The sequence below is a fragment of the Lentinula edodes genome (genome assembly GCF_021015755.1).
Source record: "Lentinula edodes strain Le(Bin) 0899 ss11 chromosome Unknown C8R40scaffold_40, whole genome shotgun sequence".
NCBI classification, from domain to species: Eukaryota; Fungi; Basidiomycota; class Agaricomycetes; order Agaricales; family Omphalotaceae; genus Lentinula; species Lentinula edodes.
In genome coordinates, this window is record NW_025764346.1 from 120,877 (window position 1) to 146,672 (window position 25,796).

The 25,796-nt window shown below is 43.5% G+C and overlaps 7 protein-coding genes across 7 annotated transcripts; 4 read left to right on the forward strand and 3 right to left on the reverse strand.

The window, feature by feature from the left end:
- Positions 1–3,786: 3,786 nt before the first annotated feature.
- On the forward strand, positions 3,787–4,351 carry C8R40DRAFT_1123614 (uncharacterized protein). The gene is made up of 2 exons (XM_046228905.1): positions 3,787–4,003; positions 4,052–4,351. The coding sequence occupies exons 1-2, from the start codon at positions 3,969–3,971 to the stop codon at positions 4,302–4,304; spliced, it is 288 nt and encodes a 95-aa protein (XP_046082097.1). The 5' UTR covers positions 3,787–3,968; the 3' UTR covers positions 4,305–4,351.
- Positions 4,352–6,078: 1,727 nt separating this feature from the next.
- On the reverse strand, positions 6,079–7,352 carry C8R40DRAFT_1240036 (uncharacterized protein; the record flags this gene model as incomplete). The annotated part of the gene is made up of 3 exons (XM_046233506.1): positions 6,079–6,818; positions 6,876–6,932; positions 7,008–7,352. The coding sequence occupies 3 exons, from the start codon at positions 7,350–7,352 to the stop codon at positions 6,195–6,197; spliced, it is 1,026 nt and encodes a 341-aa protein (XP_046082098.1). The 3' UTR covers positions 6,079–6,194.
- A 431-nt stretch (positions 7,353–7,783) lies between these two features.
- On the reverse strand, positions 7,784–9,010 carry C8R40DRAFT_1162841 (ERV/ALR sulfhydryl oxidase domain-containing protein; the record flags this gene model as incomplete). The annotated part of the gene is made up of 2 exons (XM_046230299.1): positions 7,784–8,315; positions 8,988–9,010. The coding sequence occupies 2 exons, from the start codon at positions 9,008–9,010 to the stop codon at positions 7,784–7,786; spliced, it is 555 nt and encodes a 184-aa protein (XP_046082099.1).
- On the forward strand, positions 8,614–11,439 carry C8R40DRAFT_1210226 (pectin lyase-like protein; the record flags this gene model as incomplete). The annotated part of the gene is made up of 16 exons (XM_046233182.1): positions 8,614–9,386; positions 9,443–9,548; positions 9,610–9,656; positions 9,690–9,738; positions 9,806–9,858; positions 9,922–9,984; positions 10,110–10,150; positions 10,217–10,278; positions 10,334–10,340; positions 10,402–10,433; positions 10,501–10,540; positions 10,597–10,646; positions 10,727–10,857; positions 11,055–11,130; positions 11,221–11,292; positions 11,353–11,439. The coding sequence occupies exons 1-16, from the start codon at positions 9,097–9,099 to the stop codon at positions 11,437–11,439; spliced, it is 1,206 nt and encodes a 401-aa protein (XP_046082100.1). The 5' UTR covers positions 8,614–9,096.
- A 6,931-nt stretch (positions 11,440–18,370) lies between these two features.
- C8R40DRAFT_1072798 (uncharacterized protein) lies at positions 18,371–18,832 on the reverse strand (the record flags this gene model as incomplete). The annotated part of the gene is made up of 1 exon (XM_046226502.1): positions 18,371–18,832. One exon carries the CDS (start codon positions 18,830–18,832, stop codon positions 18,371–18,373), a length of 462 nt encoding a protein of 153 aa, XP_046082101.1.
- A 175-nt stretch (positions 18,833–19,007) lies between these two features.
- On the forward strand, positions 19,008–20,875 carry C8R40DRAFT_1267702 (uncharacterized protein; the record flags this gene model as incomplete). The annotated part of the gene is made up of 5 exons (XM_046233969.1): positions 19,008–19,037; positions 19,115–19,342; positions 19,397–19,414; positions 19,475–20,123; positions 20,178–20,875. The coding sequence occupies 5 exons, from the start codon at positions 19,008–19,010 to the stop codon at positions 20,873–20,875; spliced, it is 1,623 nt and encodes a 540-aa protein (XP_046082102.1).
- A 422-nt stretch (positions 20,876–21,297) lies between these two features.
- C8R40DRAFT_1123644 (uncharacterized protein) lies at positions 21,298–23,098 on the forward strand. Its single transcript, XM_046228906.1, has 5 exons — positions 21,298–22,155; positions 22,206–22,559; positions 22,628–22,675; positions 22,727–22,992; positions 23,076–23,098. The coding sequence occupies exons 1-4, from the start codon at positions 21,522–21,524 to the stop codon at positions 22,777–22,779; spliced, it is 1,089 nt and encodes a 362-aa protein (XP_046082103.1). The 5' UTR covers positions 21,298–21,521; the 3' UTR covers positions 22,780–22,992; positions 23,076–23,098.
- Positions 23,099–25,796: the final 2,698 nt, after the last annotated feature.

Here is a 25,796-nt window from a genome sequence, read left to right on the forward strand (position 1 = left end):
ACTCAAGTCAATATGTGAATATGGACATAAGAAATGAACACATAGTAAGATTGTTTGAAATCACTCTGAATGAACTGAGACGGCTACAGTAGTAATGATAGCTCAGTTCGTGAAAAAGGAACCGACAAAGATCACCTCAAATTCTTTGATAGTTGATCGAGAGACCTTGAACTTGATCCGGGTTCATGAGAATAGGTTCCTGGTATTTGAGAATAGCCTCGTATAAATACCGAGCAGTACACGGAATATATGATTTGGAGCCCCTGCTCTGCGCAAGGAGTACCAGGGCCAGGAGAAACCAGGGGAAATAAACAGTGCGTCCTAGCACCAGGGCAACATCAGCACATGGGCGAAAAACCAGAAGACTTAAGGTGCACCTTTAAAAAGCCATGTACTACGTAGTACCTCCTGAACCTCTGCTAGTCTCTCAAGTAAGCCTGAGAATTTGGGACTTGACGCACGCAACCCAGCTAGTATTGCCAATCGTCTTGCCCGTGAAGATGTGTAGAATAGATTCTGTTTGATGAACTATGTTGAATTTCCGATTGAGAAAGAGTTGACCCCGGCTCCATGAACCTAAACAGGAAGCTCAATGGCAACAAAGTATGTATAGATACATGAAGAAGAATGTACTTATGAACCGCCGCTCAAATACTCGTCTTAGACACTCTTTGTTTATTCTATCCAAGCAATCGTTCAAAAAATAGACCAGACTTGAACATGTTGCATGAGACCGGACCCGGAAACAACATCAGCTTTTTGTAGCCTTCCGAGTCTCTTTGAATCATGCGGTGTCATGTGGTCCGAAATTTGTCGAGTTTCGCCTGATGTTGGACGAACATCCAACTCGGCTTCCAATGGCGTATGCGTCTAAGCCTGAAAAGATGAAGTTCCAATGAATATAGAAAATCTGCTCGCCTCTGACCTGGAAAATCTCAGGAAACTCTGTTCCAAAGGTGCGACTAGGTGATATCTGTAGGTCGGCTACTACAGGCAACGCGAGTAATCAGAACCGCGAGATACGGTCCAGTTACTGTAGCTACCGCAGAGCTAAGATTGAAAGGACAAATACGCAGGATTCAGGTGGTAATCAGGAGCCTGAGATCATCTGGAAAACTCAGATCAAACATACTAGTAAGATTCAAATAGTAGTAGGACATACACACATACCGCTTTCTGACCGTGACACGACCCGAAGAACTTAAATCTTCTCCATTGACACAAACTTTGTCTCAGGAAAGATGCCAACTTCATTCCACAGAGACCCAATTAACAAACAGAACCAACAAGAGAAATTAAACGGCAAGGAACTTCGAAATCGGACATTTTTTTCCTTTGATATCTTGAGATTCGAGGCAAGGGAATTCGAAGCATTGTCACATCGTCCTATCGTAGAATTGGTAGGCATCGTTCCCCGACCTCGCTGCAATCTCCGCAATCCCATCCAGAAAAGGGGGAACGCGTCAATTCGCAATCTTGCTTTGCAATCAAGTCGCAAAGTAAAAGAGAAGAGGAGCAATCCTACTAGCGCGCGCTTGACCGGGCTCGGATCGGATCATTCTCCCTTGCCATTGTGCCATTGATTGTCACCAGCATTCCCACTCATGATCAATCTTCCTCGTTGAAAAAAACTCTCACGTTTTTCTGCTCAATCTTCCTATCCTCCCAGACTTATGCTCAGCTTGCACAAGTACCTTTAACTACACCATCTAGGGCACTCAGCATCCTCTTGGATACGTTGGGAACTTTTTCACCGTCATTTGTGGAATGAACTTCTCTTTCCATCCTACTATCCTCCGACTCCACCTCTGATTCCAGATAAAAGGCGAGCAGTGAGTGGATCAATTAACGGTGAATACACTGGCATCTCATGAAATGAGCACCGTCGAACATTCACTCCTGGTGGTCAACAACAATCACTCGTCCAATATCGATTTTCTTGGAATCGGAACCAGTGATACTGTGGACGTCATTTGTATTAGCTTGGCCAATAAAATGAATTTAGCATCCGTTGTATCGAAGGTCTACATCAAAACCAACACTATCTATCTATCCCCTAGAAACTGATCTGACTCGAAAACCCTCCTTAATTCGAGAAGACCGTCCTGATCCTCCTTCCGAGTCCCTTTCTGACATGATATGATATCCTTAGCACCATTGTTGAGCTCCTGTTCGTCCTCAGTAACAACATGCTCACGATAGTCCATGTCACTACTTCTATGGCTAGTTGCCTCCGTTGAACCTGACTGACTGCTCCAGGTCGACCGAACCCCCAATCCTGATAAGCCAGGCGTCAATCGTTCACGAAACGCCGTCATCTGACAATGTTGTTTGATGGCGTTTACGGAGATACATGACGAGAAGAGTTCCGAAACCAGATACGATGCCGACCACAGCGAGGGTTATGCCATAACTATACGGGAATGGATACCATCGGTGCTAGATGACGTTGCAGATGGCGATGAACTTGGGATTGAGGTGATAGTAGTGGGATTAAGAGTATCAGTACCCGTGCCAACGCTTGATGTTGGTATCATATAGTGGTATAGAACTCGTTCTGGAAGGATCTGATTCAGCAGTTAGAAATGATCAAATTAGATGAGAACAATCACTTTACCTTGAAGAGATATTCATTGAAATGATACTTGTAACTTCTGTCGACAATTTCATGGCAAAAGATGTTACTCCAGCAAACTGTCGTAAATTACATCGTTCTTTCCCGATGCCATATTTGACCATTCACTAAGTTTTCTCAGTCTTATGCCAGGAGAAACTCCTGAGCTGACCGGTGGCGCTCCTCAAATTGGTGTGGTTGAAAATACATGTTCGATGGTTTTTTCAATAATCAAGGTGAGTGGTAAGTACGGTATTACCTGATTCCATTTACATTATCTCAGTTGTTCAATCATCTACATCCTTCTCCATTATCCCAAATGATATCAAATCTCAGCCACCGAGTAATCTTCATATTAAACGAAACAACAAAATTGGAAATGCATAGTAACACCAGAAGCAAAGGGCTGCAACAGAAAAGCCTAGGGTGAGTACTAGTGGTTGTGATTAAGTTGAATATATGCACTCACATTGGCTGCAATGGAGACCTGCCCATATTTATTGAAGAGACGAAGTGACAGGATACAAGAAATCAAGGACATGCTTGGCGAGCAGGACAATCAATCTCGAGCAATCCCTCTACCAGAGCCAGAGGTCTGCTTGAGGTTCGACTTTTGCTGATGATCGCTGGTGTTCGGTAATCCATTGAGCATACATAGTAGGTCATAGACTTGGTCTATAGTTACATTGGCATTACGGCAAGAGCCAAAAAGATGAAAATTCATTTCAGTTATAACATAACCCTAACCTCGCCCTTCTACCTTCTCCTCTTCGCCCATTATTCTTCCGCCATAATTTTCGTAATTGAATGTCTCAAATACTTCAATGCGTGATGCGTCGTTGTGGCTGGAAAAAGCTGTACAGCTACATGCTCCATATCCCTCAAGCCCTCCGTCAACGAGTCACGGTAGTCATAGACAGTCATAGACTCACCAAACCTTTGCCGTGACCATTTTCCAAGCTACCGGATTAAAGTAGAAAGCTGACTTGAGAAGGCATCGATGGTTGCATCTATATCACCATCTATCCACATTCTGCAGTGACCTTTCGAAGCATCAACATGATTTCAATCTCATCAAAACTGTTGCCGCCGTTGAGCTCTGCATGGATGCATCAAGCATCTATATACTTATCTATTTTGATTGCTCGAAGTAAATCCCACCTTGTGCACTGCTGGTGGACAAGGTGTTGCGAGGCTTCATTCCTATTAACCACTGGCAGTGCAGTCCGTCTGATATCATTCCACAGCATATTGCCGACGTCGATGTCGCCGTCTGCGATCAGTGATTCGAGGTCTCCCATGAGCTTGATAATGGTCGTCTTTGAGGAATTATTTTCCGTTCCCTTGTCGAATAATGGTTCCAATGAACATCGCTCTCCTTCTCCTGTGGTGAGTGTGCTCGATGTGGGGAACAGTGTGTTCTCTGACGTTGTATAGGCTGTTTTTGTACATCTCGTCATCTCTAGCGCACTTTGATCCCAATTTTCTTGATCTTTCGATAAATCCTACTATAACAGTCGGACAATCCTTCAATGCTACTTGGAGATGGAACGGCATGCGAATTCCTTATGCTCACCCTCTCATTGTGACGGTCGGTCAAAATAACCAAGCCTCAACTACTACGACTTCCACTGCTAGTCCAGGTGTCAACAACGGTGTAATACAGTTGCAAGTCTCAGAAACCGGGTAATATATCACTATTTGTGGGGGGACGAGATAGATTTAAATGTATGTATGTAGATCATTTCGAGCAACTCTTGCTGCGCCGTTTTCCGGGTGAGTTGGTGTCTTCATATTTTGAAATTTCGAATGCTGACGTTGAGCGTAAGATTTTTTTTGATCCCCCCCTTTACGATTACTCAAACTGCCCAATTCGTTGTTGTACCCACTGCGCTACCAGATATAATGTCAGTCTTTCTCAGTGATCTAGTATCTCTGACACTTTGAAAGCGCTAAAAATGACTTACATATTCACGAATCTACCCGTCTCAAACGACCGTAAGCACTCCAATCAGTCCTTCTTCGCCAATGTATGACTCAATCTATCATCTATTTGAATCGCCAGTTCACAAATCCTTCACAGTATATCATCTCTATCTCCTTCGACTGCTTCAGGAATCAGTCAAATATCAACGTAAGTTTATTGAGAGTTGATTTTTGTATCGATGACTGAAAAGGTCGCCCAGGACATCGGTGATTGGTTCTGGAACACAGTAAGTATTCAGAATTATCAATAGTTTGTGGTGCTAGAGTTGTTTGATTTTTCTTAGATCCCTGCCGACCGTTACCCCTCTTCCTGCAGCTATTAGCACGATGTAAGTCTTGCAACCCTAAGTCTCAAGTTAACAGATAGGTTAAGCATAATCAGCACGCCCACTACTTCTACAGATTTGACAAACTCTACCCAGCAAAGGTCAGTACACGATCCATTTCTGGAGAATGATTTCGGCCTTCTGAGTAATAAATCCCGTTATGTGTTTTAGCACAACACCTTCACCAACCATGCAATCTGATACGAGCGTGAACTCTCTGGTTGGTATCATCTTAGGCGCCATATTTGGTTCCCTTTCCGCATTTCTGCTACTTGCAATCTTGGTATATTGTGTATGGCGGCATCGTCGACGAACCCTTCCCCGGCGCAACACCCTTTCAGACTTGAACTCCAACGGATTCTATCCTAACCGAATGTCAGCCAACGCTATCCCAAGCGTTGAACAAGCCCTAGACAAAGAAGAAGAAAACTGGGATGCCTATACTGAATCATCGCTAGCTCCATCAGATTCAGTGTCGAGGGTTGTGTGGTCTTTCTCGCAGGGAAAGAAGAAAGTTCGACCACTGGCTACTTCTACAGCATTGGCTACGCAGAGTAGCACTGCAGCGAATGATAGTAGGGAGTCGAAGCCCGATGCGACCCCGGATTCGGGTCGATATCGCAGTGCCAACATAGATCTTCCATATAAGATTCCAATGATTATAATGACGACTGCAACACCCTCTCCCCCATCTACTACGGTATCATAGTAGTTTGTCTGTACCCGTGTATATTTGCGAAGGCTATCATATCCTAAGTTATCCTTACTCCCAGTTATATTCAGTCTCTGTCATATATATATACATGTTTAGTTTCACTTAACAGATATTACTAGGAAAGGATATGATAGGATACAGGTGAGGTCCGATTCCCAAACAACCATTTTACCATGTACTGAACAATACAATATGTTGTATAATGACGGAACTAGTATAATAAGTCACTTGAAACCTAGCTATGTATTTCTTGAACTCGAGTGATTTTGCGCAAAATGAGGAACCCCCCCCCCCACGCACTGTTCTGAATGCTGTTCCTAGTCGAATGCAGTGAACCGTCGATCATAGCCTTGGCGTAAATATCGAACCGCAAAGTAGTTTCACAGAAAGCAACGGATGGAATTGAGAACCTCACTTTGATTACAGTCAGCACAAACAGACTATAGTACGATTGAGGCAACAGTGTTGAAGACAGAATAATGTCAGCGAAGTACAAGGCAAATACACATGAGGAAGACGGCTCGCTAACTACTTTACAAACTTCCGAACTACACTAGTCCAAGTCGGCACCGAAGGGACCAAAATTTCCAGAGCGCCGGTAGTGGGAAGGTGTATCATCTCCAGGAGGACTGAGAGGCACACCCGTTCCAGGTGTGTCTCGCTGCGGGTATCTCTTGTGTCGTAAGAGAGCTTCCTTCACAAAAGCCTGGAATTTTTGAGACTCCGTGTTCAGTTGTTTGCCAGTCGAGGTTTCCTTCAAGTAACGTGTCCAGTTACAATCAATTTCTTTCCACTCTTTCTGGCTCTCTTTCCTCATAGGTCTCCATTTACTACCATATTCCTCCTTTTCTTCTGGGGATAAACTCCTGTAAACAGGTCCCTCATCCTCGTTAGAATCCAAAGATATGAACGATGCCTTAGGGTCGGCTGAGTCGCGTAACGAGGAAGAAGAGGGAATTTTGGATATCACACCATTTATCGGTGGGTTTACATTCATGCCAGACTGACGGGGGTATAGTCGTGAATGATCGGGAATGCTGGAGGCAGGGCTCCCGCCAGATGGAACAGAGGACACGACAGTGCGTCGAAGATCCTGACGATGATTCATTTCTCCCAGAAGAGGTTCATCGACTGATAATTCTTCCATTCCGATCACCGAGAGCTGGGTCGCATCAACCTGTAAACATATTAATAACATGGACAGCATACATACATAGAGAAAGAGAGAACGCACCCCGCGTTCACTCTCTTCGACGTTCACGAACTCAGTCGGAACAACTGAAGCATCATCCTGGTGGCAAGGAGATGATGAAAGGGTGTTATCAAGATAGAAATGATAGAGACAAAACAGACAAGACCTGCTTACATCATGGTGCGTGAACTCTTCGTCGTCGTAGTGGGGGTTGGACTCTGCCTCAATATCAAGGCCATTTTCACCATAGCGACGAGCTTGTTGCTCGTTAAGCTCAACGTCAACCGCAAAGACATCCCCATCACGATGGTGGTCTCGACGTGAGAGACCGTACACCGCTTCATTCTTGAGTCCGCGAACCTCCGGCTCATCACGAGTGGAGAATGAATTTACGCCTTGTAAACCTGGAATGCCGGCGACATTCATGGCACCGGGGGCGGGCGGCAAGGGAATGGCAAGAACAGTGGAAGCGACTCCGATAGCGATAGCTGTTTGGAGCAAGGAATAAGAGTGAAACATGGTTGATGTTTTAGTGTTTTGCATTGGAAAAGAGGAAAAGCGTTGGAAGTATAGGGCAACTGGCGCTTTTTGAGTACGATGCAGTAGGGAAAAGAGACCAGCTCTGTTGGGGAAAATCGAAGAAAGAGGGCGTTTTGTAGAAAGCCGATGTTGGAATGTCCCTGGAGGCCATATACGCTCGTGTTACAGTGATGTACGGTAATGGCTATATGTGCTCATTTCGCAACGATGGGAAACCGAGAAGATCCGCCGGAGAAGGTAGTGTGTTAGGGTGTATTTTGAACCTGCTACGATCTGCTACGATACATAGTCTGTTAACATATGCATATGTTTAGTCAGTACAGAGGAAAAATTAGACATCTAAATCGTTCTTACTAAATACTAGGGAATTGAATCAGCTGCAGATTTTTCCAAGGAGCTCGCGTTCAATTTCAGTCACAGTTTCCATCTGCTGGACCATCCTTCCATCTCTCGTCCGTCTTCGTACAATCGAATGTCTCCTTTCCTAGCTTCCTATTCACCTGATTGTGTCTCTCGCACAACCACCGACTCAATCCAGCCCTTCCACTAACGTCCGGCGCGTTCAGCTTGATATCTTCACCGAAATCGTCTGCACAATGTGTACATGGATAAAGTACCGGCAAGGAGTGTAATAGAGTAAGCATAATGGCGCGCTGTGTGGGTGTAGGCCGTACCGGGTAGTAGGCCGCGGTTGTATGTAGGAACGTCCAAGTCGCGTGGCCAAGCTCTTCAGAGTCTGGTGGACAATTTGTGAGTGGGATTTCGAGTGAAGCTGAAGCAGGAGAAGTTGCAAGTGTAGTGGCAGCTCCTGAAGCAGCTGTTTTGTTGTGACTTTGCTCCTGTGTCATTATAGCGGGTTTCCAAAGTCTCCAGGAGGTACAAGCTTGACATGGTTTCCCGTCTGGGCCTGTTACAATTCCAGGCGGGAGATCCCTTTCGGTCCTTGATTCTGGCAAAAAGAGCGGAGCAACAAAGGCGGAAGGAAGGTCCGGCGGAAGTGGTGAACCGACATCAATCCGGTTCAATTCTTCGCACGTTGTCTTCCTTCGTCGTATGTAGCGGCTCCCAGTCTCTCTCCCAGTATTACTTACTGTAATCTCGAGTGATGCTGTACAATGCTACGTTCAAGTCAAGTCATTCCTAGTCACGCCTAGTCCTCACTCATTATGAAGGGCCGATCGTGAGTTACATAAAAATTTTCAGTTTGCTTCCGGTGTGTGCTAGATAATGTATTAGTACGGCGTTTCCTCTCGTTCTCATACTTTGTATCCTTAGGCCTTTGTGTCTTCTTCTCTTCGGATATTTGTTGGGATTATCGCCGGAATACCTTCTCAATAATCAAGAATAGCCAAGACTTTCTTTCATCCACCTGACGCTCTTGCACTGCTATACTTGCCAAGCAGCTATCGTTTATCCTGCGTTTATCCACTCATGACTTTCCATTTGATTTCATGGTCAAAGAGATGCTCTATAGCTCATCTCACATGTATTCTCAGACCCTTTCAACTCGCATGGCAACTGGCATCATGGCGTATCTCACCGCTTAATCCACTGTTCCTTAGTTGCTCGTTCAAGTTATTCTCGCTACAATATTGGCGAGGGCGGACCGATTGCTCTCCATTGCGTGCCTGAACCATGATGTCTCTATGAAGTACTAGTTCCTGGCGTTTTCTCTTAAAAGACAACGAACGAAAGATAACCCACATTTGCAACCCTGGTGAACATGCAGGCTTTTCTTTCTGCTGCTACGGTCTTTCTCTTAAGCCTGATGCATGCCCAGGAAGCTCTAGCCTTCATTGAGTGTAGCGTCCTTAATTACGGTGAGTGTATAGTGATTGCCCTTGAATCTGGTAACTCGCTCACTCTTACTTCAAAAGGTGCTGTTGCGGACAACGCAACGGACTTGGGACCAGCTTTGACGAAAGCTTGGCAAGAGTGTGTTATACCACAAGTAACAACCACCGTCGCCACGGACGTGCTCCTCTACGTTCCTGCAGGGAACTATCTTCTCGCGTATGTAGAAAATGATATTGGTCTAACTTCCGAGTCTTATTATTCCCTGATTGTAGATCTACGGTAACTTTCGATGACGCGGCCAACTGGAACCTCCATATCGCTGGTGACATATTCTTACCTTTCAATCCTTCTTTAACTGGGACAATGCTCACGTTTGAGGTAAGCTTTTGAACTTTAACCACAGTCTATTTCTATTTTCGCCGGCTTAGATCTTGCGCAGAACTGCGAAAACATTCTTCTCAACGGTCCTGGTGCAATCTACGGTACGTCCTTCACCTCAACTCTCACTTCCCTTGAGAGGTCTAAATCATGTTCAGGCAACGGGTACCGCTATCGTCCCGGTGGAGATGTACGTCAACAACCGCCTTTATTTCAATCCGACATCCCTTCTGAATGAACAGCACAAAATCCTGTAGCTCACACTGTATCCCAGTCGTCCCCGTCTCATAAGATTCCAAACCTGTAACAAGTCAGTCGGTCCGTTTGATGGCCGCGAACTAAGCTGATTCCGCCGTTATTTTTTTCTTCCTAGTTGCGAAATCACGGCTATCACCCTCTACGACGCACCCATGTTCCATGTTACAATGATTGGTGAGTATGAACCTCCTCTTTGACTGTTTTCGCTGTATCATGACTAATGGCATGATTTTTGATAGGCAACAAGTTAGTACCAATACTTCTACGAGGAAAGTATTTCTGATGGATTCAATTACACCATAGCAATGAAGCTCACGATATGTCCATCATCGCATCTCACATCGGTTAGTAGGCATTCAGCCCTCATTCTTTAATCTACGCTTGATCTAAAATCTATACTATGGCCTTAGGTGAAACTGACGGTTTCGATATGAGCGGCAACAACAACTACGTGCATGATGTTACTGTGGAGGTACGATTGTACCCGTTCCTGCTCCCTTTTCTCTGTCTTAATTTGTTTCATTTAGAATGGTGGTAGGCATTGGACGTTCACATATTTGGATTTCCTTATGGACCGCATCTTCCGTACTTGTAGATGAATGTGTTACAGTCAAGACGCCCACCAATGTGCGTGTCGAGTCATAGTCTCTGTGTTCCTCAAAAGATGCTGACTTCGTTCATGATTTATTGACAGGGTTTTGTTGCAGAAAGGATCACTTGCAGATACACAGCTGGTAAGCTTTGGGCGAACACTACTTATTGGGTTCATCAAAGATCTATCATATTGCAGGCTGTAATATTGGATCCTTTGGCTCCGGGGCTACTGGCGTCGACGTACAGGTAAATCACTTACGTGCAACCCATAGTTCATTCGTTTATGCTGATATTACATTCACTCGCCTCTCGCATGCTTCATGTAGAATGTCTACTACAGCGACGTCACAATATCCAATTCCGATGCAGGTGTGATGATTAAGAGCTATCCCAACTGTGCTGGGACTGTGAAGAATGTCACATTCACTGGTTTTACTCTTGTAAGGATACTTTTCTCGTCGTGATTGACTGTTTACATTGGTGGTTTCCTAATGAATATCTCAGAGTGCTGCCGCTTATCCAATCTGTGAGTTTTCTTCCGTCTCATTCTTATATCAATTTCCGAGAGGTGAAACCTCGCAATACAGACATTAGTGCCTTCTGGGAGGTAAGTCACCCAAAGTCGCTGTATATTTGTATGAGGCCTGAACATAGGATCTCAACGTCTCAGGGAGGGACTACTGATACCGGCACCCTCCAAATCTCTGATGTGACATTTGAGAATTTCCAGGTAAGAACAGTTCGAGCATTCTTGTACAGGCACGGCCGCTCATGACAAATTAACTCTACATTGCATCCACTCTGGGTGTATAATCAATAGGGAACAGGTACCCCGACTCGTCCCGCTGTCCTACTGGACTGTAACAAGGCTACTCCGTGCAAGGATATAGCAGTAAGGATTTTTTCCAGCTAATTTAAATACAGCGTAGTAATGATTGACTTGTTATTACAGTTCTCCGGAATCAGTCTGACTGATACCAAGGCAGACTCATTCACGAATGCTTGCGGATCTGGCTTGAGTGGTTTGTCCTCGTGCTAGGGGTATCGGGGTATCATTATCTATTTTTTACGAAAATGCATTGGGCATATGTACATCAAGGTAAAGCTGAAAGTTACTTACTGTAAATTTTGGTCTGGATCTCAATGTCTATTTGTGCCAATATGAAACTATTAGTATATACCCAGTCTCTGTTCCTTTAAACGCGTTCAACACGCGTATGATAATGTTGTACAGTTTTGCGGCCACGTGATGGCGTCCCTCTATCATTCGGGATTTCTGTACAGCCAACCTTGCACTACTGAATAAACGACTAAATTGTCGATGCCAGGTCAAAGTGAACTGTTCCTCGTAGCTCATGTGATTGCAGCTGCAGCTCAGCTCGACACAAGCTTACTGGAGCTATTCAAGTTGCTGTTTGGTCTCGGTCTTGGCTTTCATAGCGTGTAGGTAAGTTCACCGCTTAGGTTGTTTGACCATCTCATTTGACTGACTGAGATGGTCATCAGATCTTGGTTCATCCATTTAAGTCCCCTCTATGTCGTTGACTGCTTGTTATGCCCTGAATACGGACACCTAACAGATCAATGTCGCCCTTCATTTATAAAATTTCAGTGTTCATTTTTGCTAACATGTTAGTTTTTGCTGCTACTATTCCAATCACAGATGCCGAAGTCCAAAGCTTGGACTTACCAGCCTGCAGTGATGACTGCATGCAATTTTATTTGTCGGAAATTGGATGCACCACGTCAGTCGCTAGCTTTCTCTGTATACAGTGATATGCTGACTCTGGGCTATGCATAAAATGCTAATGCAAGCTTTAACACTCACACCAACACCAACACAAACCATCATCACACACTAAGTTCAAGGGGGTTTATCATTGAAAAAGCAAGATAACACTGCAACTCTACAAATATCTACATCATGTGGGTATAATGTATAGGTTGAATAGTTTTTCTTCTCGAGATTTTATCAAACTCGGGCATGCTAAATCTTTCTTTGACTTTATCTGAACTGAACAAAACCTCTGATTTGTATTATACACTACAAGTACAATCCACAGAAAGAGTGTGCACTACTCACAGCACTCTGACTGCTATTAACTCTGAAGCATAATGGTAATCTGTGACTTTGAACTTTCTTTCTTTCTGTCTTTCTTAAACTCTAACTTGTTTAAAGTGAAAGTCAACACTGTATCATCTTTGTTTAAAGTGCACTTGTCACTATAGCCAGAAGCTACTAACCAACCAACCAAATCCTCTCAGAAGTGGGGGGGGAAGTGCTTGTTCTCATTTAGAGGCCAGCACCCTCCTTATATATCCTCAAAATAACCCTTAACAACTGATATCAATCATTGTAGCATGTGGAACTTTTGTAGCATGTGCTGATTTTGATGGAAATCATGCTGCATCTCGGAGTAGCATGTGGTCCTGTTGTACCATGTGCTACCTTTGATGGAAATCATGCTGTACCTCGGAAGGCTTTCCGGATGAGGGACATATGCTAAATCATTTCTGATATTCTCGGAATTAACTCCAGAGGTCCGGAATATTGTTATCTTTCAATCTTATCATTCAGCTCTATTGAAATGCTATACAAAGGTGAAGCTCGAAACACTTTAATCCTGCAGATATTGTCACAGTCCAAGTCAAACACAAGTGTGGGTTTTAGTATTAGAGCTTTGTTACTTGGAAATACAACTGTATTATGCTATGAAGACCCACTTAAGTGTCATTCAGATGCAATCACTGTGTAGTTCTGTGTGTTTTCTCTGAATACAATGTACTGTCCAGTCTCAGCATCACTGATAGTACTTTACAGTTGAAAATGCATAATTACTGCATTATAGACTCAAATAAAAATGGGTCATATCATCCCCCCTTTTCTTAATATGAACTGTCCTCAGTTCACTGAACTATACAGGTTCTGGGGCTCTGACTTTCAACTATTTCAATACTGAGCTTGTACAATACATGGAATAACAAGTGTTGAGTTGAACTCATTTTCTCTGCTGTTGTTGAATCCTCCAAGTTCAGCCTCTGCATTTTACTAAAAGAGCCATTTTAGCACAACATACTGTTTACTCTTTGCTTATTATGTAGCTTTCAACTGTCAATCTTTTTCTGTATATCAGAAGCTTTCAAATAATGCATGACTATCAGTTATTGCACCAGCTTCAACTCATAAATACTTTATTCCGTTCTGACAAGCTTCAGTGCTTATCTTCTTATTCAGGCAAACTGCTACTTTCAACATGAACAGACTTTCTTTGCAAATGACATCTATCCAAATTGTTCAATAGCTCAAGCTACTGGTACTTATTGTGACAATCTGAATTGTGCTTTCAAAGTCCTACTATGCTTTTAAGGATTGCTCCATATTATATTTCTCAATTTCAAGCTACATATTCTGTTCATGTTTCTTTCAGAGTATAATTTCCACTTAAGATTATTCTCATCTCGAAGTTTTTACTTTTCAACTTTTGACCTGGATTTTATATTCAATCTTGTGCTCAAAAATACTGTCTTTCCAGCTCATTGTTCGACACTCATTAAACAATGGACTATTCATTCTTTATTACAAGACATTCTTTTCAATGGTTTAGCTCAAGTTCATGAATACAAGACATCAGCAAATAATTGACTTTCTTCAAGTCCTTCTTAACTTTGAATTTGAATGTATGTGACAGTTGATTGCTTATGCACTTGTAGCTTCAATTCAGAGTAATGACATTGAGCACTTAAGCTGCTTCTGCACTGTACAACACTTCACTCTCAGAGTTCACTTTTCTCGGATTTGTTTACTGTGATCAAACTATCAATGGAGACTGTGAATCTCTGAAAGTTTGACAGCAACAGAACTACAATGCAATAAGTTCTTCACTTGTCTGGACATTAACACCATCATACTGTTAATTGTGTATTTAAGTCAGTACAATTGAACATGATTTCTGAAACCAAGTTGCCAAACTTTGCTTCCGCTTTTTCTTCTTGTTCTTGAGCTGAGTGTTTCAAACACTACTATCTTACATTTTCGGAACAGCCAAGTTTGAATTACATATGGCTGTGCTTTTCATTGCCAAGTTCTAGTTCTTTAATTCTGTGTTCATTCCATTTTCAAGCTACAATAAGCCTTGGGTTTTGAAGGGGTTCTTCTCAGAGGAGTTCTACTTTCTTATGCTTTGGTAAGGTAAACCTGATTCATGTTCATGATATTTATCTGAATCAATCTGAACAGGTTCAACAATCATAAGTTCAATGATGTTCCATGTGTACTTGTCCAACATCAAAGTCATTCAATCAATGCTTTCTATACACAGACCATTCTGCACACAAGAATATGACAACCAATATATATATACCACTGTTCTTGTGATTTTTCTTCCACTTCATTTTCTGAACATGCTGTTGTTTCCATTCAAATCTTCTCAAAGACAATTTCTTCACTTCACAAGATTGTTGTCTGATTAAGACCAAGATCTTCTTTATCATGCTGAACCATTAAAGTTTGGATACAACAATTATTCTGTTGAACATCTACAATTTGGGTTCCAATGTTTGACTCCACTCAAAAGTTGGATAAGTACAAATCTATGCTGACTCTGATATCAAATAGAATGTAACACACATGTCAACAGGACTATCATTTTCTACAAGCCTTTTCAGGGTATTGCTGTAACAATTTACAACTTAACAGTATACTGTTGATTTTCATTCTTGAGAAATCATTCAGTACTTGCTTATAACTTCGAACTTTGACCAAGAATTGAAATCAAACCTTCAAATCTTTCTCCACAGGCAGAACCATCAAGAATATAACAGACAACACAACCATGTCTTTGTGATTCTGCCATTTCAGTTACAATAAACACAAAGTTGTTCCCATTCAAGCTTTTTGTTTCCAAGACATGTAACAATTCTTTCTCAATGTTTTGACTGAATTCTTTTCTATTATACAGGACCATCAAATTCGGATATTTGTTATTTCCATGTTCATTCACTTTTAAAGTTGTATAGATACAAACTATGCTGACTTTGATATCAGATAGAATGTAACAAATTTATAAACAGAACTATGATTCATGCATCTTCTTAAGTCTTTGCTGTGAACAATTCCCAACTTAACACTGTACTGTTGTTTTTCATTGCCAAGTAGGATTGTGTCTATAGCTTTGAACTTCAACCAATAATTGATGGGAAGTTCTTCTCTTGTGTCTCAATTCTCAAATCTTTGTTTCAGGATTTGCAACAAGTCATTCTTTTCATTTTCACTCTTGTATACATGTATTCAGTATACATTCCTTCAATACATCTTATGAAGTCCATGAACTCAGGACCAACTTACTTCAAGTTGACTTCCCATATCAATGCCATTATTCATAAACTTTGTTCAATCTAATCATTCCTTGAACTACAAGTGGTGTTGCTTTATCAAAGAAAGCATCAACAATCATGAGACTTGTTGAATATTCAATTCAAAGAGATTTTGCATTCCCGAGGGTCAAGTTTCTTGTCTATTCAAGTTATGTACTCAGACTGATTTTCAAGATAACAACCACTGACTTCATTTGTAGTTTTCTAATCAAGGCCTCTTTTGAAACATAAGCTTTTCTGTCTCTCCAGATTAATTTCTTCTCTTGAATAATGAACCATACAAAACAGAGTCTAGCATTCATTTCTTCTTTCTTCTTTTTGTCAAGTTGCATTAAAACAAACTTGTCATTTCCTTGACATGATCTCCGAGATTTGTTTTCTGGAATGCATGTTGTGAAACTAAGGGTCAGATCCCATAGTCTCTTCAACTACTTCTGAACTCGGAAGTTCACCTGATTTCATTCTGGACTTTCCAAGCTTTACATTTCAAGAATCAACTCTATATCTTGCATGCAAATAAATATAGCATAATTTAACTTGTGCTTGGTCAGTGTGCAGAATTAAATCCTTTGGGATATAGAAGCATTCATTTTCTGCATAATGTACTGTAAAAGCAAGGGACAAATCCCATAGCTTCTTCAACTTCATTCACTACTTGTTAAGCTTTGAACATTGAGGTTGTTCTCTTAATCTAGCATTCTCCGAGAAATACTGCATACTTCAACCTCTGCATGGTAAAAGTACAGAGTTCTATTCCTTGGTATATAAAAGCTGTTGAAGCTATAACAATGTTTCATGATGTTACAACACTTGATGCTGTTGAAGCAGTCAAGAATCAAAGAGAAAAGTACAAGTGAAATCAATATCTTTGAGCTTTGTTGCTTTTTCTGAGTGTTTTTGTGCTTTGATGGATTTTCTTTATGTTTTTGTTCTTTTCAAATCAAGGACTTTTCCAATGTTTTTGGTGTCTTTGATTAAAGACTTTTCAATACTGAGAGCAATATGGAATAATTTCAGGCAATTGCAAGACATAACTGCAACAGTAGTATGCAGCTAACCATTCTGTGCAATAGAGGGGCCCCAGCAGGGGGTTTGAAGGGCAAGGAGTTCGAAGCATTTCACTATGCCTAGTGTTTTGTTTTCCAAAGTAGTTTAGTTTGGATATGGTGAACATGTATAAGTTGATTGGAACTTGGGCAATTTATTAACAACAGCCAATGCACAGGTTGAACATGATGTATAGTTCAGCTCAAATGCATTATCTGAAGCATTGCTCAAAGTGCCAATTTACATGGACCAATGTGATGTGCAATATTAAACATGTTCGGAATGAACTTGTTATTGCTTTTGGATGAGGATAATGCAAAGTGCAAGTATTTTCTGCTTTAAAACCCCCTCGCGGTGGGCTCCATATGATATGCTGACTCTGGGCTATGCATAAAATGCTAATGCAAGCTTTAACACTCACACCAACACCAACACAAACCATCATCACACACTAAGTTCAAGGGGGTTTATCATTGAAAAAGCAAGATAACACTGCAACTCTACAAATATCTACATCATGTGGGTATAATGTATAGGTTGAATAGTTTTTCTTCTCGAGATTTTATCAAACTCGGGCATGCTAAATCTTTCTTTGACTTTATCTGAACTGAACAAAACCTCTGATTTGTATTATACACTACAAGTACAATCCACAGAAAGAGTGTGCACTACTCACAGCACTCTGACTGCTATTAACTCTGAAGCATAATGGTAATCTGTGACTTTGAACTTTCTTTCTTTCTGTCTTTCTTAAACTCTAACTTGTTTAAAGTGAAAGTCAACACTGTATCATCTTTGTTTAAAGTGCACTTGTCACTATAGCCAGAAGCTACTAACCAACCAACCAAATCCTCTCAGAAGTGGGGGGGGAAGTGCTTGTTCTCATTTAGAGCCCAGCACCCTCCTTATATATCCTCAAAATAACCCTTAACAACTGATATCAATCATTGTAGCATGTGGAACTTTTGTAGCATGTGCTGATTTTGATGGAAATCATGCTGCATCTCGGAGTAGCATGTGGTCCTGTTGTACCATGTGCTACCTTTGATGGAAATCATGCTGTACCTCGGAAGGCTTTCCGGATGAGGGACATATGCTAAATCATTTCTGATATTCTCGGAATTAACTCCAGAGGTCCGGAATATTGTTATCTTTCAATCTTATCATTCAGCTCTATTGAAATGCTATACAAAGGTGAAGCTCGAAACACTTTAATCCTGCAGATATTGTCACAGTCCAAGTCAAACACAAGTGTGGGTTTTAGTATTAGAGCTTTGTTACTTGGAAATACAACTGTATTATGCTATGAAGACCCACTTAAGTGTCATTCAGATGCAATCACTGTGTAGTTCTGTGTGTTTTCTCTGAATACAATGTACTGTCCAGTCTCAGCATCACTGATAGTACTTTACAGTTGAAAATGCATAATTACTGCATTATAGACTCAAATAAAAATGGGTCATATCAACAGTCATTGCGCTGAAGCATATATTCTACAGAGATGACCCCGATTGCTTCTGTGCAGAATCACAGTTTGTCTCAGCTATACTTCAGTGCTCTGCAATCTCGTGCACGGAAGATGACCAGGAGACGATGGATAGTGACCTCAACGATCTTTGCGAGATCGATAGCAATATTCCCGGTGGTCTGTCTGTTACTTCACTGCCCTTATTCACAACGCTCCCTGCTACTTTGCCGTTCCCTGCCATTGGGCCGTTTTCGTCCTCTCGTCCTCTGGCTTCAAGAGTTAGTGCTAGCGCTGAAGCTGGGTCTTCATCGACATCTCCTGCTTCCGCTTCTACGACAATCAATACATTGCCACCGCTCAGTCTAAATGGTACGAGTACTACCAACACAAAGAACTCAGACACCACTGCCGGACGCGGTTCAACGACCGCACCAGCAGCATCAACAACAGCATCATCTCCATCCTCATCGTCAGCGGCCAGTCCATTATTCACTAGTTGTAATACAGCTGGTGTTACGGGCTTAGTTTTCATGCTCGGGACCATGTTGGAGCTCGTAAGCGTGCTTTGATGATTACAGGTCATTCATATATCCGTCTGTCTACGAATATTTATTGTATCGCGGTTGTAACATGGAAAATATATGCTAATAGTAATATAGCATCCTCTGTCCTCTTTCTAAAAATTATCTGCTTTCTGATGTCTTGTTGGAAAGCAGGATATGCCAAAGATCTCCTTTTCAAAGGGCTTCGTCAGTGGTTTCATCAAGATTTATATCACAGTCATGACTGCTCGACGTGAATCTCAATCAATAAACCTGTGTCGAAGACCAGACGCAGCAACACACCGGTTCAGTCCACTAGCAGCAGCAGAGTCTCGAGTCAGGATACATTTGAGGACGATCTAAAGCGAACAAAGAAGGGTCTGGCAAAGAAAGCAAGGCAACAGCTCGGCGGCTACGCACGTGACGCTATCTCATTCGGATTTCCTCGGTCTCACTTTATCTTGTTTATTGTTGACTCTCAACTTGTTCGTGGCGTTTTCTACGACCGTTCGGTAGCTATGAATCCGTTTGCTTTTGGCTTGATCTGTACTCATCTTTAATTTCAGGCAATTGTTGAGTCTGGGGTAAGTGTCCCGAACTCTTTCCCCCCGTGTTTTTGCGTGAATTGAAAATAAACATACAAGATATTGGATCTCGGAAAGAGTAAAGACCGACTTATTTTTAGCAAGATGATCCAACAATTGCGCGGCTTGTCGCCAGAAGCGCTCGGAATAGTACCTGGCTTCAACACGAGTTTCATGAAAGACCCCACTACTCTCCAGTATCCTGGTCCTGCAAATGACAACGAGCATCCTTCAAGTGGAAAAATTCAAGGATCTTTCTACACATGTCCCTACGGAAAGAAGGAAACACGCACTGTGAAGGTGGGGCGCGTTCTGTTTCGCTCAAATGGTATATTTGGTCAGGGCCCCTTAGTAATGCGAGTAAAGTGCGTCTGCGAGGGTAGTGGTCAGTGCGTTTGGTGCGGGAAGAAGTTGGTTTTGAAGCTAAGCTGGCCTAGCAAAACTCAAGCATCCGAGAAGACGTTCATGTACGAATGCAAGGAGAAGGCGACGGGAGAACATGCCTGGGTACTCAACCACTTGCCTGAAATCTACTATTCATTCGACATCGACTTTTCTGCGGAGTCGCCGCAGGCTCAGTTGAAGGAAATTTTCGGGGAAAAGTACGAGATGCGTGTGGTGCGTGGCATCATTATGGAGGAATTGCATCCACTGTCAAGTTTGGAGACCGAGAGGGAATGCGCACAAGTGTTCTACGATATTGTCCAATGTGAGTTATGTACATTCATCCTCACTATCATCTATCTTACACCCAATTTCCTAGGTCATCATTGGGCTTGGAAATATCCTCAAATCCTCCATCGCGATATCAGTGAGGGGAATATCATGGTCCGCGAAAAGAATGGGCAGAAATACGGTGTATTGAATGATTGGGACCTTGCGAGCTGGTTGAACACGCAAAATGAAGTGTCGACATCCAAATTTCGAACGGGAACCAAACCGTACATGGCGTATGAACAACACTCGTCTCAGTGGCAAGGTCCACATCGGTTCCGCCACGATTTGGAGTCCGTCTTCTACGTTATTCTCTTACTGGTTTCCCTTTATTCCAGTCCCACTGAGAAGGTCCGTTTTCCTTCTACTGGAGATCATCGTTATGAGAGGTGGCATAAGCAGGATGATGGAGTTCTTCTTGGGCAGAAAGGAAATATCGTTTGTGCTGGGAATTGGCAACCCTTTCCGCAGCCCTTCTTCAGCGGCTTCAATTCATGGTTGATCGCACTCCAACGCTCTCTTTTGTATGGTTTCATTGGACTCAATATGCACATAATGATGGAGATAGATGCTCAACAAGCCCGCGAGAATAACGAAGAATCTATGGGGGTACCGTACTTCGATGATGATACCCTAGGTGGCCATTTTTCTTATGAAAAAGTTGTTTCTGTCATGCATCGATTCAAGAAGGAGGAGCTCAACACCCGCGGTCGTGAATGGCAGAAGATACTCCAAGTGCCAGTTTAAGATGTCAAGCCTTCCAGGTCGGACTGCAGTTCCAGGGATCTGTTCTCTACCTTTTAATTGTTCAATGCTACTGAATGTCGGCCGTTATGCTTTTGTACAACTTTATACAGCTCTCTACAATCGATGTATTAATATTTTGCTTATTTGGTGGCAATCTATTGTACTTGTGTAGCTCGATCGCATGCGAGCTTTATGCACAGAGCGTAACAAGCGACAGTCAGTATTCAAAGAGATGAAATGATAATGGAAACAACCATTTTTCTCCAAAGCTTCTAACAAAGCTTCAAGGGTGCTCAGTAGATCCATCTGAGTCTCAAGATCATAGAGCCAGTGTAGCGGGATTCTGGTATTTGTTGACAGTCTCGGGATGACGACGGCCCGGCAGAAGATGCGCTGAAATCAGGTTCGACACCTCCGGGACGCATGTGAGCCTCCTTCGTCTGGCTCGGAGGGGGCCTTTGGCCTCTCCAATTCCAAGTAGGGCCCACATGTGGTGGTCGTTTCGAAATTTTAACGCTTTATCGGTGGCGCACCTTTCCCGGCCGCATCCGCACACATCCACGGGTGATCCGACTCCGTAGGAGTTTGCGCGCCAGCAATTTTCTTTACATTCCTCTAACATAATAAATATTGAAACTCGAAAACAATGAAGACCGATTTACTTTCGCAAGAAACAACTGTGCGGCTTGTCCCCAGAGAAGCGCCCGGAATAGTACTTGGTTTCAACACAAGTTTCATGAAAGACCTCACCACTCTCCAGTATCCTGATCCTGCAAACGACAAGGGGCATCCGTCAAGTGGAAGAATTGAATTCAAGGAAGGATTTTCTTTCACATTTCCCTGCGGAAAGAAGGGAACACGAACTGTGAAGATGGGGCGTGTTCTGTTTCGCTCAAACGGTGTAATTGGTCGGGGGTCCATGGTAATGCGAGTAACATGCGTCTGCGAGAGTAGCAGTCAGTGCGATTGGTCCGGGAAGAAACTGGTTTTGAAACTCAGCTTTCCTAGCAAAACTCGAGCATCCGAGAAGGCGTTCATGGATAAATGTAAGGAGAAGGCGACGGGAGAACACGCCTGGGTACTCAACCACTTGCCTGAAATCTACTATTCATTCGACATCGACTGTTCTGCGGAGTCGCCGCAGGCTCAGTTAAAGGAAATTTTTGGGGAAGAGTACGAGATGCATGTGGTGCGTGGCATTATTATGGAGGAATTGCATCCACTGTCAACTTTTAAGACTGAGAAGGAATGTGCGCAAGTGTTCTATGATATTGTTCAATGTGAGTTACATTCATCCTCACTATCATCTATCTTACACCCCATTCCCTAGGTCATCATTGGGCTTGGAAATATCCTCAAATCCTTCATCGCGATATCAGTGAGGGTAATATCATGGTCCGCGAAAAGAATGGGCAGAAATACGGTGTATTAAATGATTGGGACTTCGCAAGCTGGTTGAGCACGCAAAATGAAGTGTCGACATCCAAATTTCGAACGGGAACCAAACCGTACATGGCGTATGAACAACACTCGTCTCAGTGGCAAGGTCCACATCGGTTCCGCCACGATTTGGAGTCCGTCTTCTACGTTATTCTCTTACTGGTTTCCCTTTATTCCAGTCCCACTGAGAAGGTCCGTTTTCCTTCTACTGGAGATCATCGTTATGAGAAGTGGCATAAGCAGGATGATGGAGTTCTTCTTGGGCAGAAAGGAAATATTGTTCGTGCTGGGGATTGGCAACCCTTCCCGCAGCCCTTCTTCAGCGGCTTCACTTCGTGGTTGATCCCCCTTCAACGATCTATGCGTCGTGGTATCTTCAACCTGGAGAATCACAAGGAGGCAGTGTTAGCAGCAAAACAACCGCTCAAGCCAGGGAGGCGACCACGCAAGGTGCCATTTTTTGACGAGGATACCCTAGGCGGATATTTCTCATACAAGAAAGTTGTCATGATCATGCACCGGTTCAACCAAGCAGAACTCAAGACTTGGGGTCAGGAGTGGCAAGTAACACTAGAGGAAGCATCTTCTGAAGATTGGGAGTTAGAAGAGTTGGAGGAGAACTAATAACAATGTTGATTGTCTTGAAGGCACAGAACCATCAAATATCTTGCCGGTGACAGTGGGACAGATTCGATGATTATACTCACAGTAGTATGCTTTATTGTACCTAGGCCTAGAGATAAACTTTCTTCAAGGCATGCAGGCTCAGGCAAATATATCTTCCTTGTTTCTCGCACGAATAGCTTCAAACTTCGCAGTGAAGTTGTTCTTTGCATCAAGGTAGACAGGAAATGTTCCAACGAAAGCGGTTCGCCTCTCCAACAGCAGCTGCGGAGTGACCACAGGTCCAGTTGAAGAAGTTTTCGGCGACGAATACGACGTGCGTATCGTGCGTGGCATCCGATGGTTCTGAAGGAATTAGAGCCACTGTCAGCTTTAGAGATCGAGAGGCAACGTACCCAAAGCCCTTTGATCGCCATCCTTTTGCTTGAGCAGCAAACGGAAGGGCAATTTATGCACCGATGTGAAAAATCACCATTTAGTTTGCATAAATCTGTATAAATACAGGTGGAATAAACATGGCTACTACTCATGAATCATGATACATTAGATGTTCGACATTACATAGTTATTAGATGTTCGACATAGTTTTTTGTGAAGATAACTGATGACGACGCATTTTACATAGTAAGTATTTGAGTGAAGTGGCAATTTGTAAGTCGAGGTAAGGAGATGCGACAAATTAGAGTCTTCGAACGGACACGTGATGCGGTACTTCCTGCTCTTGCTGGTACCGCATCGACACGCGTACGTTGAAGCCTCGCAGTACTAGTCCCTAGTAGCTCCATTAGTTCTTCTTTATCTCACCACTTCATTTGCCCTTTTGACAAAACCTCACGAAATGGCCGAACGACTAGAAGTTGACCCCACCAAGATACCTGCACCCGACTTCGCGAGTGAAGCTTACACATTCATGCGAACTGCTCTAATTGCAGATGCAAACACCCCCGAAATCACCACAGAAGAGCTCGCCGCCCAACGCCTCAAAGCTCAGTGGGAGGCTCACATCGAGGGACTAAAAGTCCAGTACGAGGCACAACTGCAGGAAGCAGAGGCTTTGAGAAATCAGAGAATACAAGAGGCAGCAGATGCTGAGAAACTCGCCGCAGCGGAACAGCAGGAGAAAGAGAAAGAGTTAGCGAAAGAGTCAGAGAAGAAACGCCAACCTATATACAGTTTCCAGAAAGGAGTCGGGGTGGACTCTATCCCACTGCAGCTTCACCCATACGCCAAGAAGATGATGACTGCCAGGAAGTACGTGCCTTTATGGTACTTCCTCCCTGATGCTGCGACAGAAGCAAAGGAACGCAGCAAGGATTCCCTAGACACCAATCACCTTCAGTTTGCAGTGGAAGACGGCGACACCCTCTCAGGTTCAACCGTCTCCCTAGTGGGATCTCACACCGTTCGCGCCTCACCAAATGCCATCCCCGATTCCCGGCTATCCTGGTCCCAGGTCATGCGAGCGAAAAGTGCTTTCCTCAGCGTGTTAGGATTAGGAACATGGCCAGACAACTACATATCCATGTTCGCGGCCTTCCACATCAACATGGACATGCACCGCGAGCTACAGGAGCAAGATGGAGACCGGGTAATGGCTCATTACCACGCAGAGATGCGTCAGGCGTGGTACGACGCAATGGAAAGGAAGGAGCCTTTCGACCTTTCGGTAATTTCGGACAGAGTGATTGGAGAAAGCCGCCGAGAAATTGTCAAGCAAAGGCAGGAGAAAAGCCTGAAAGGTAAGCAGCTTGTATCGAAGCAAACCGAAGCAACCTCTGACGATCAACCCTCCCCTCCCCACAATCACACACACCCGGCGTCCACCTCACAACACAAACTCAAATCCTTCGTTTCCAACACGGGCCACTGCTAACACCACAATCGCTACCAACACCATTGCTTCTCCCACTGCCACTCTTGCCACTGATGCCCACGCTACCCTTGCTGCCGGTGACTACACTACCCCCGCCGCCAATGCTAATTGCTATGATGACTACCAATAATAATGATGCTAATATCTATGTAAATGACTGCTGCCAATGCTACATAATTCAACAATAACTACTGACGCCAACATTAACGGGAATCCCTGCACCATTATTTACTCTGAACTGATAGACATCGAAGCCGCTACAGCACAAATGGAGGCCAGGGTTGAAGCCAAGCTCCAAAAACTCTCCCAGGCATCCTCATCCTCCCCGTTTCCCAGCCGCCAAGCCCCAAATAAATTCCGCCAAGCCCCTTACCCTTCCACCTCCCCCCGCAAAGCCAACAAGCATCCGGACAATCCTAACTTTCAACGTTCCTTTCGGGACTCAAATCAACCCCCACTCACACGCTGTCACCGATGCCTCGGACGTGACAGGCATGATGTTCGACATTGCTCACGGACCTCCCTCTGGAACGGGAAACGCGGGGTTACCTGCAACTGGAACAAGCAAGGATTCCTCGAGATTGCGAACGGCACCAATGCTGGACAGGAACTTTGCGCCGACTGGCAACGTGCTAACGGTTGCACAAGTCGAGCCCACCCAGAGAAGCACCGTTGTTCAGGATGTGCAGGCAGCAACCACGGAGCTAGCGACTGCCCTGAAGGCGAGTAAAACTCGAGTCAACACCCCTCTACAGGTTGAAGCCTGGAATCTTGCTATTGCTGAACTCAACTTAACCACTAAATATCCTACACTCGTCGAGTCTATACGACACGGCTTTAATGTTGGAATTCCGAGAATATACCATACCTTCTCTCCTCCTAATAGACTCAATGAACCTGAGTCACAAGCTGCCTTCGAGATTGTGATGAGAAACGAAATTAGCACAGGCCGATGGCTTGGCCCTTACACTCAAGAAACCATTG

What these genes read in the sequence shown, in the direction of transcription:
- C8R40DRAFT_1123614 (XM_046228905.1), top strand. Translation starts at nt 3,969, where the DNA reads ATGGTTCCAATGAACATCGCTCTCCTTCTCCTGTG. An exon ending in ATCGCTCTCCTTCTCCTGTG is followed by an intron (nt 4,004 to 4,051) that starts GTGAGTGTGCTC and finishes GACGTTGTATAG; the next exon opens with GCTGTTTTTGTACATCTCGT.
- C8R40DRAFT_1123644 (XM_046228906.1), top strand. Translation starts at nt 21,522, where the DNA reads ATGAAGACCGATTTACTTTCGCAAGAAACAACTGTGCGGCTTGTCCCC. An exon ending in TGAGAAGTGGCATAAGCAGG is followed by an intron (nt 22,560 to 22,627) that starts ATGATGGAGTTC and finishes CCCTTCCCGCAG; the next exon opens with CCCTTCTTCAGCGGCTTCAC. An exon ending in TGATCCCCCTTCAACGATCT is followed by an intron (nt 22,676 to 22,726) that starts ATGCGTCGTGGT and finishes GCAGTGTTAGCA; the next exon opens with GCAAAACAACCGCTCAAGCC.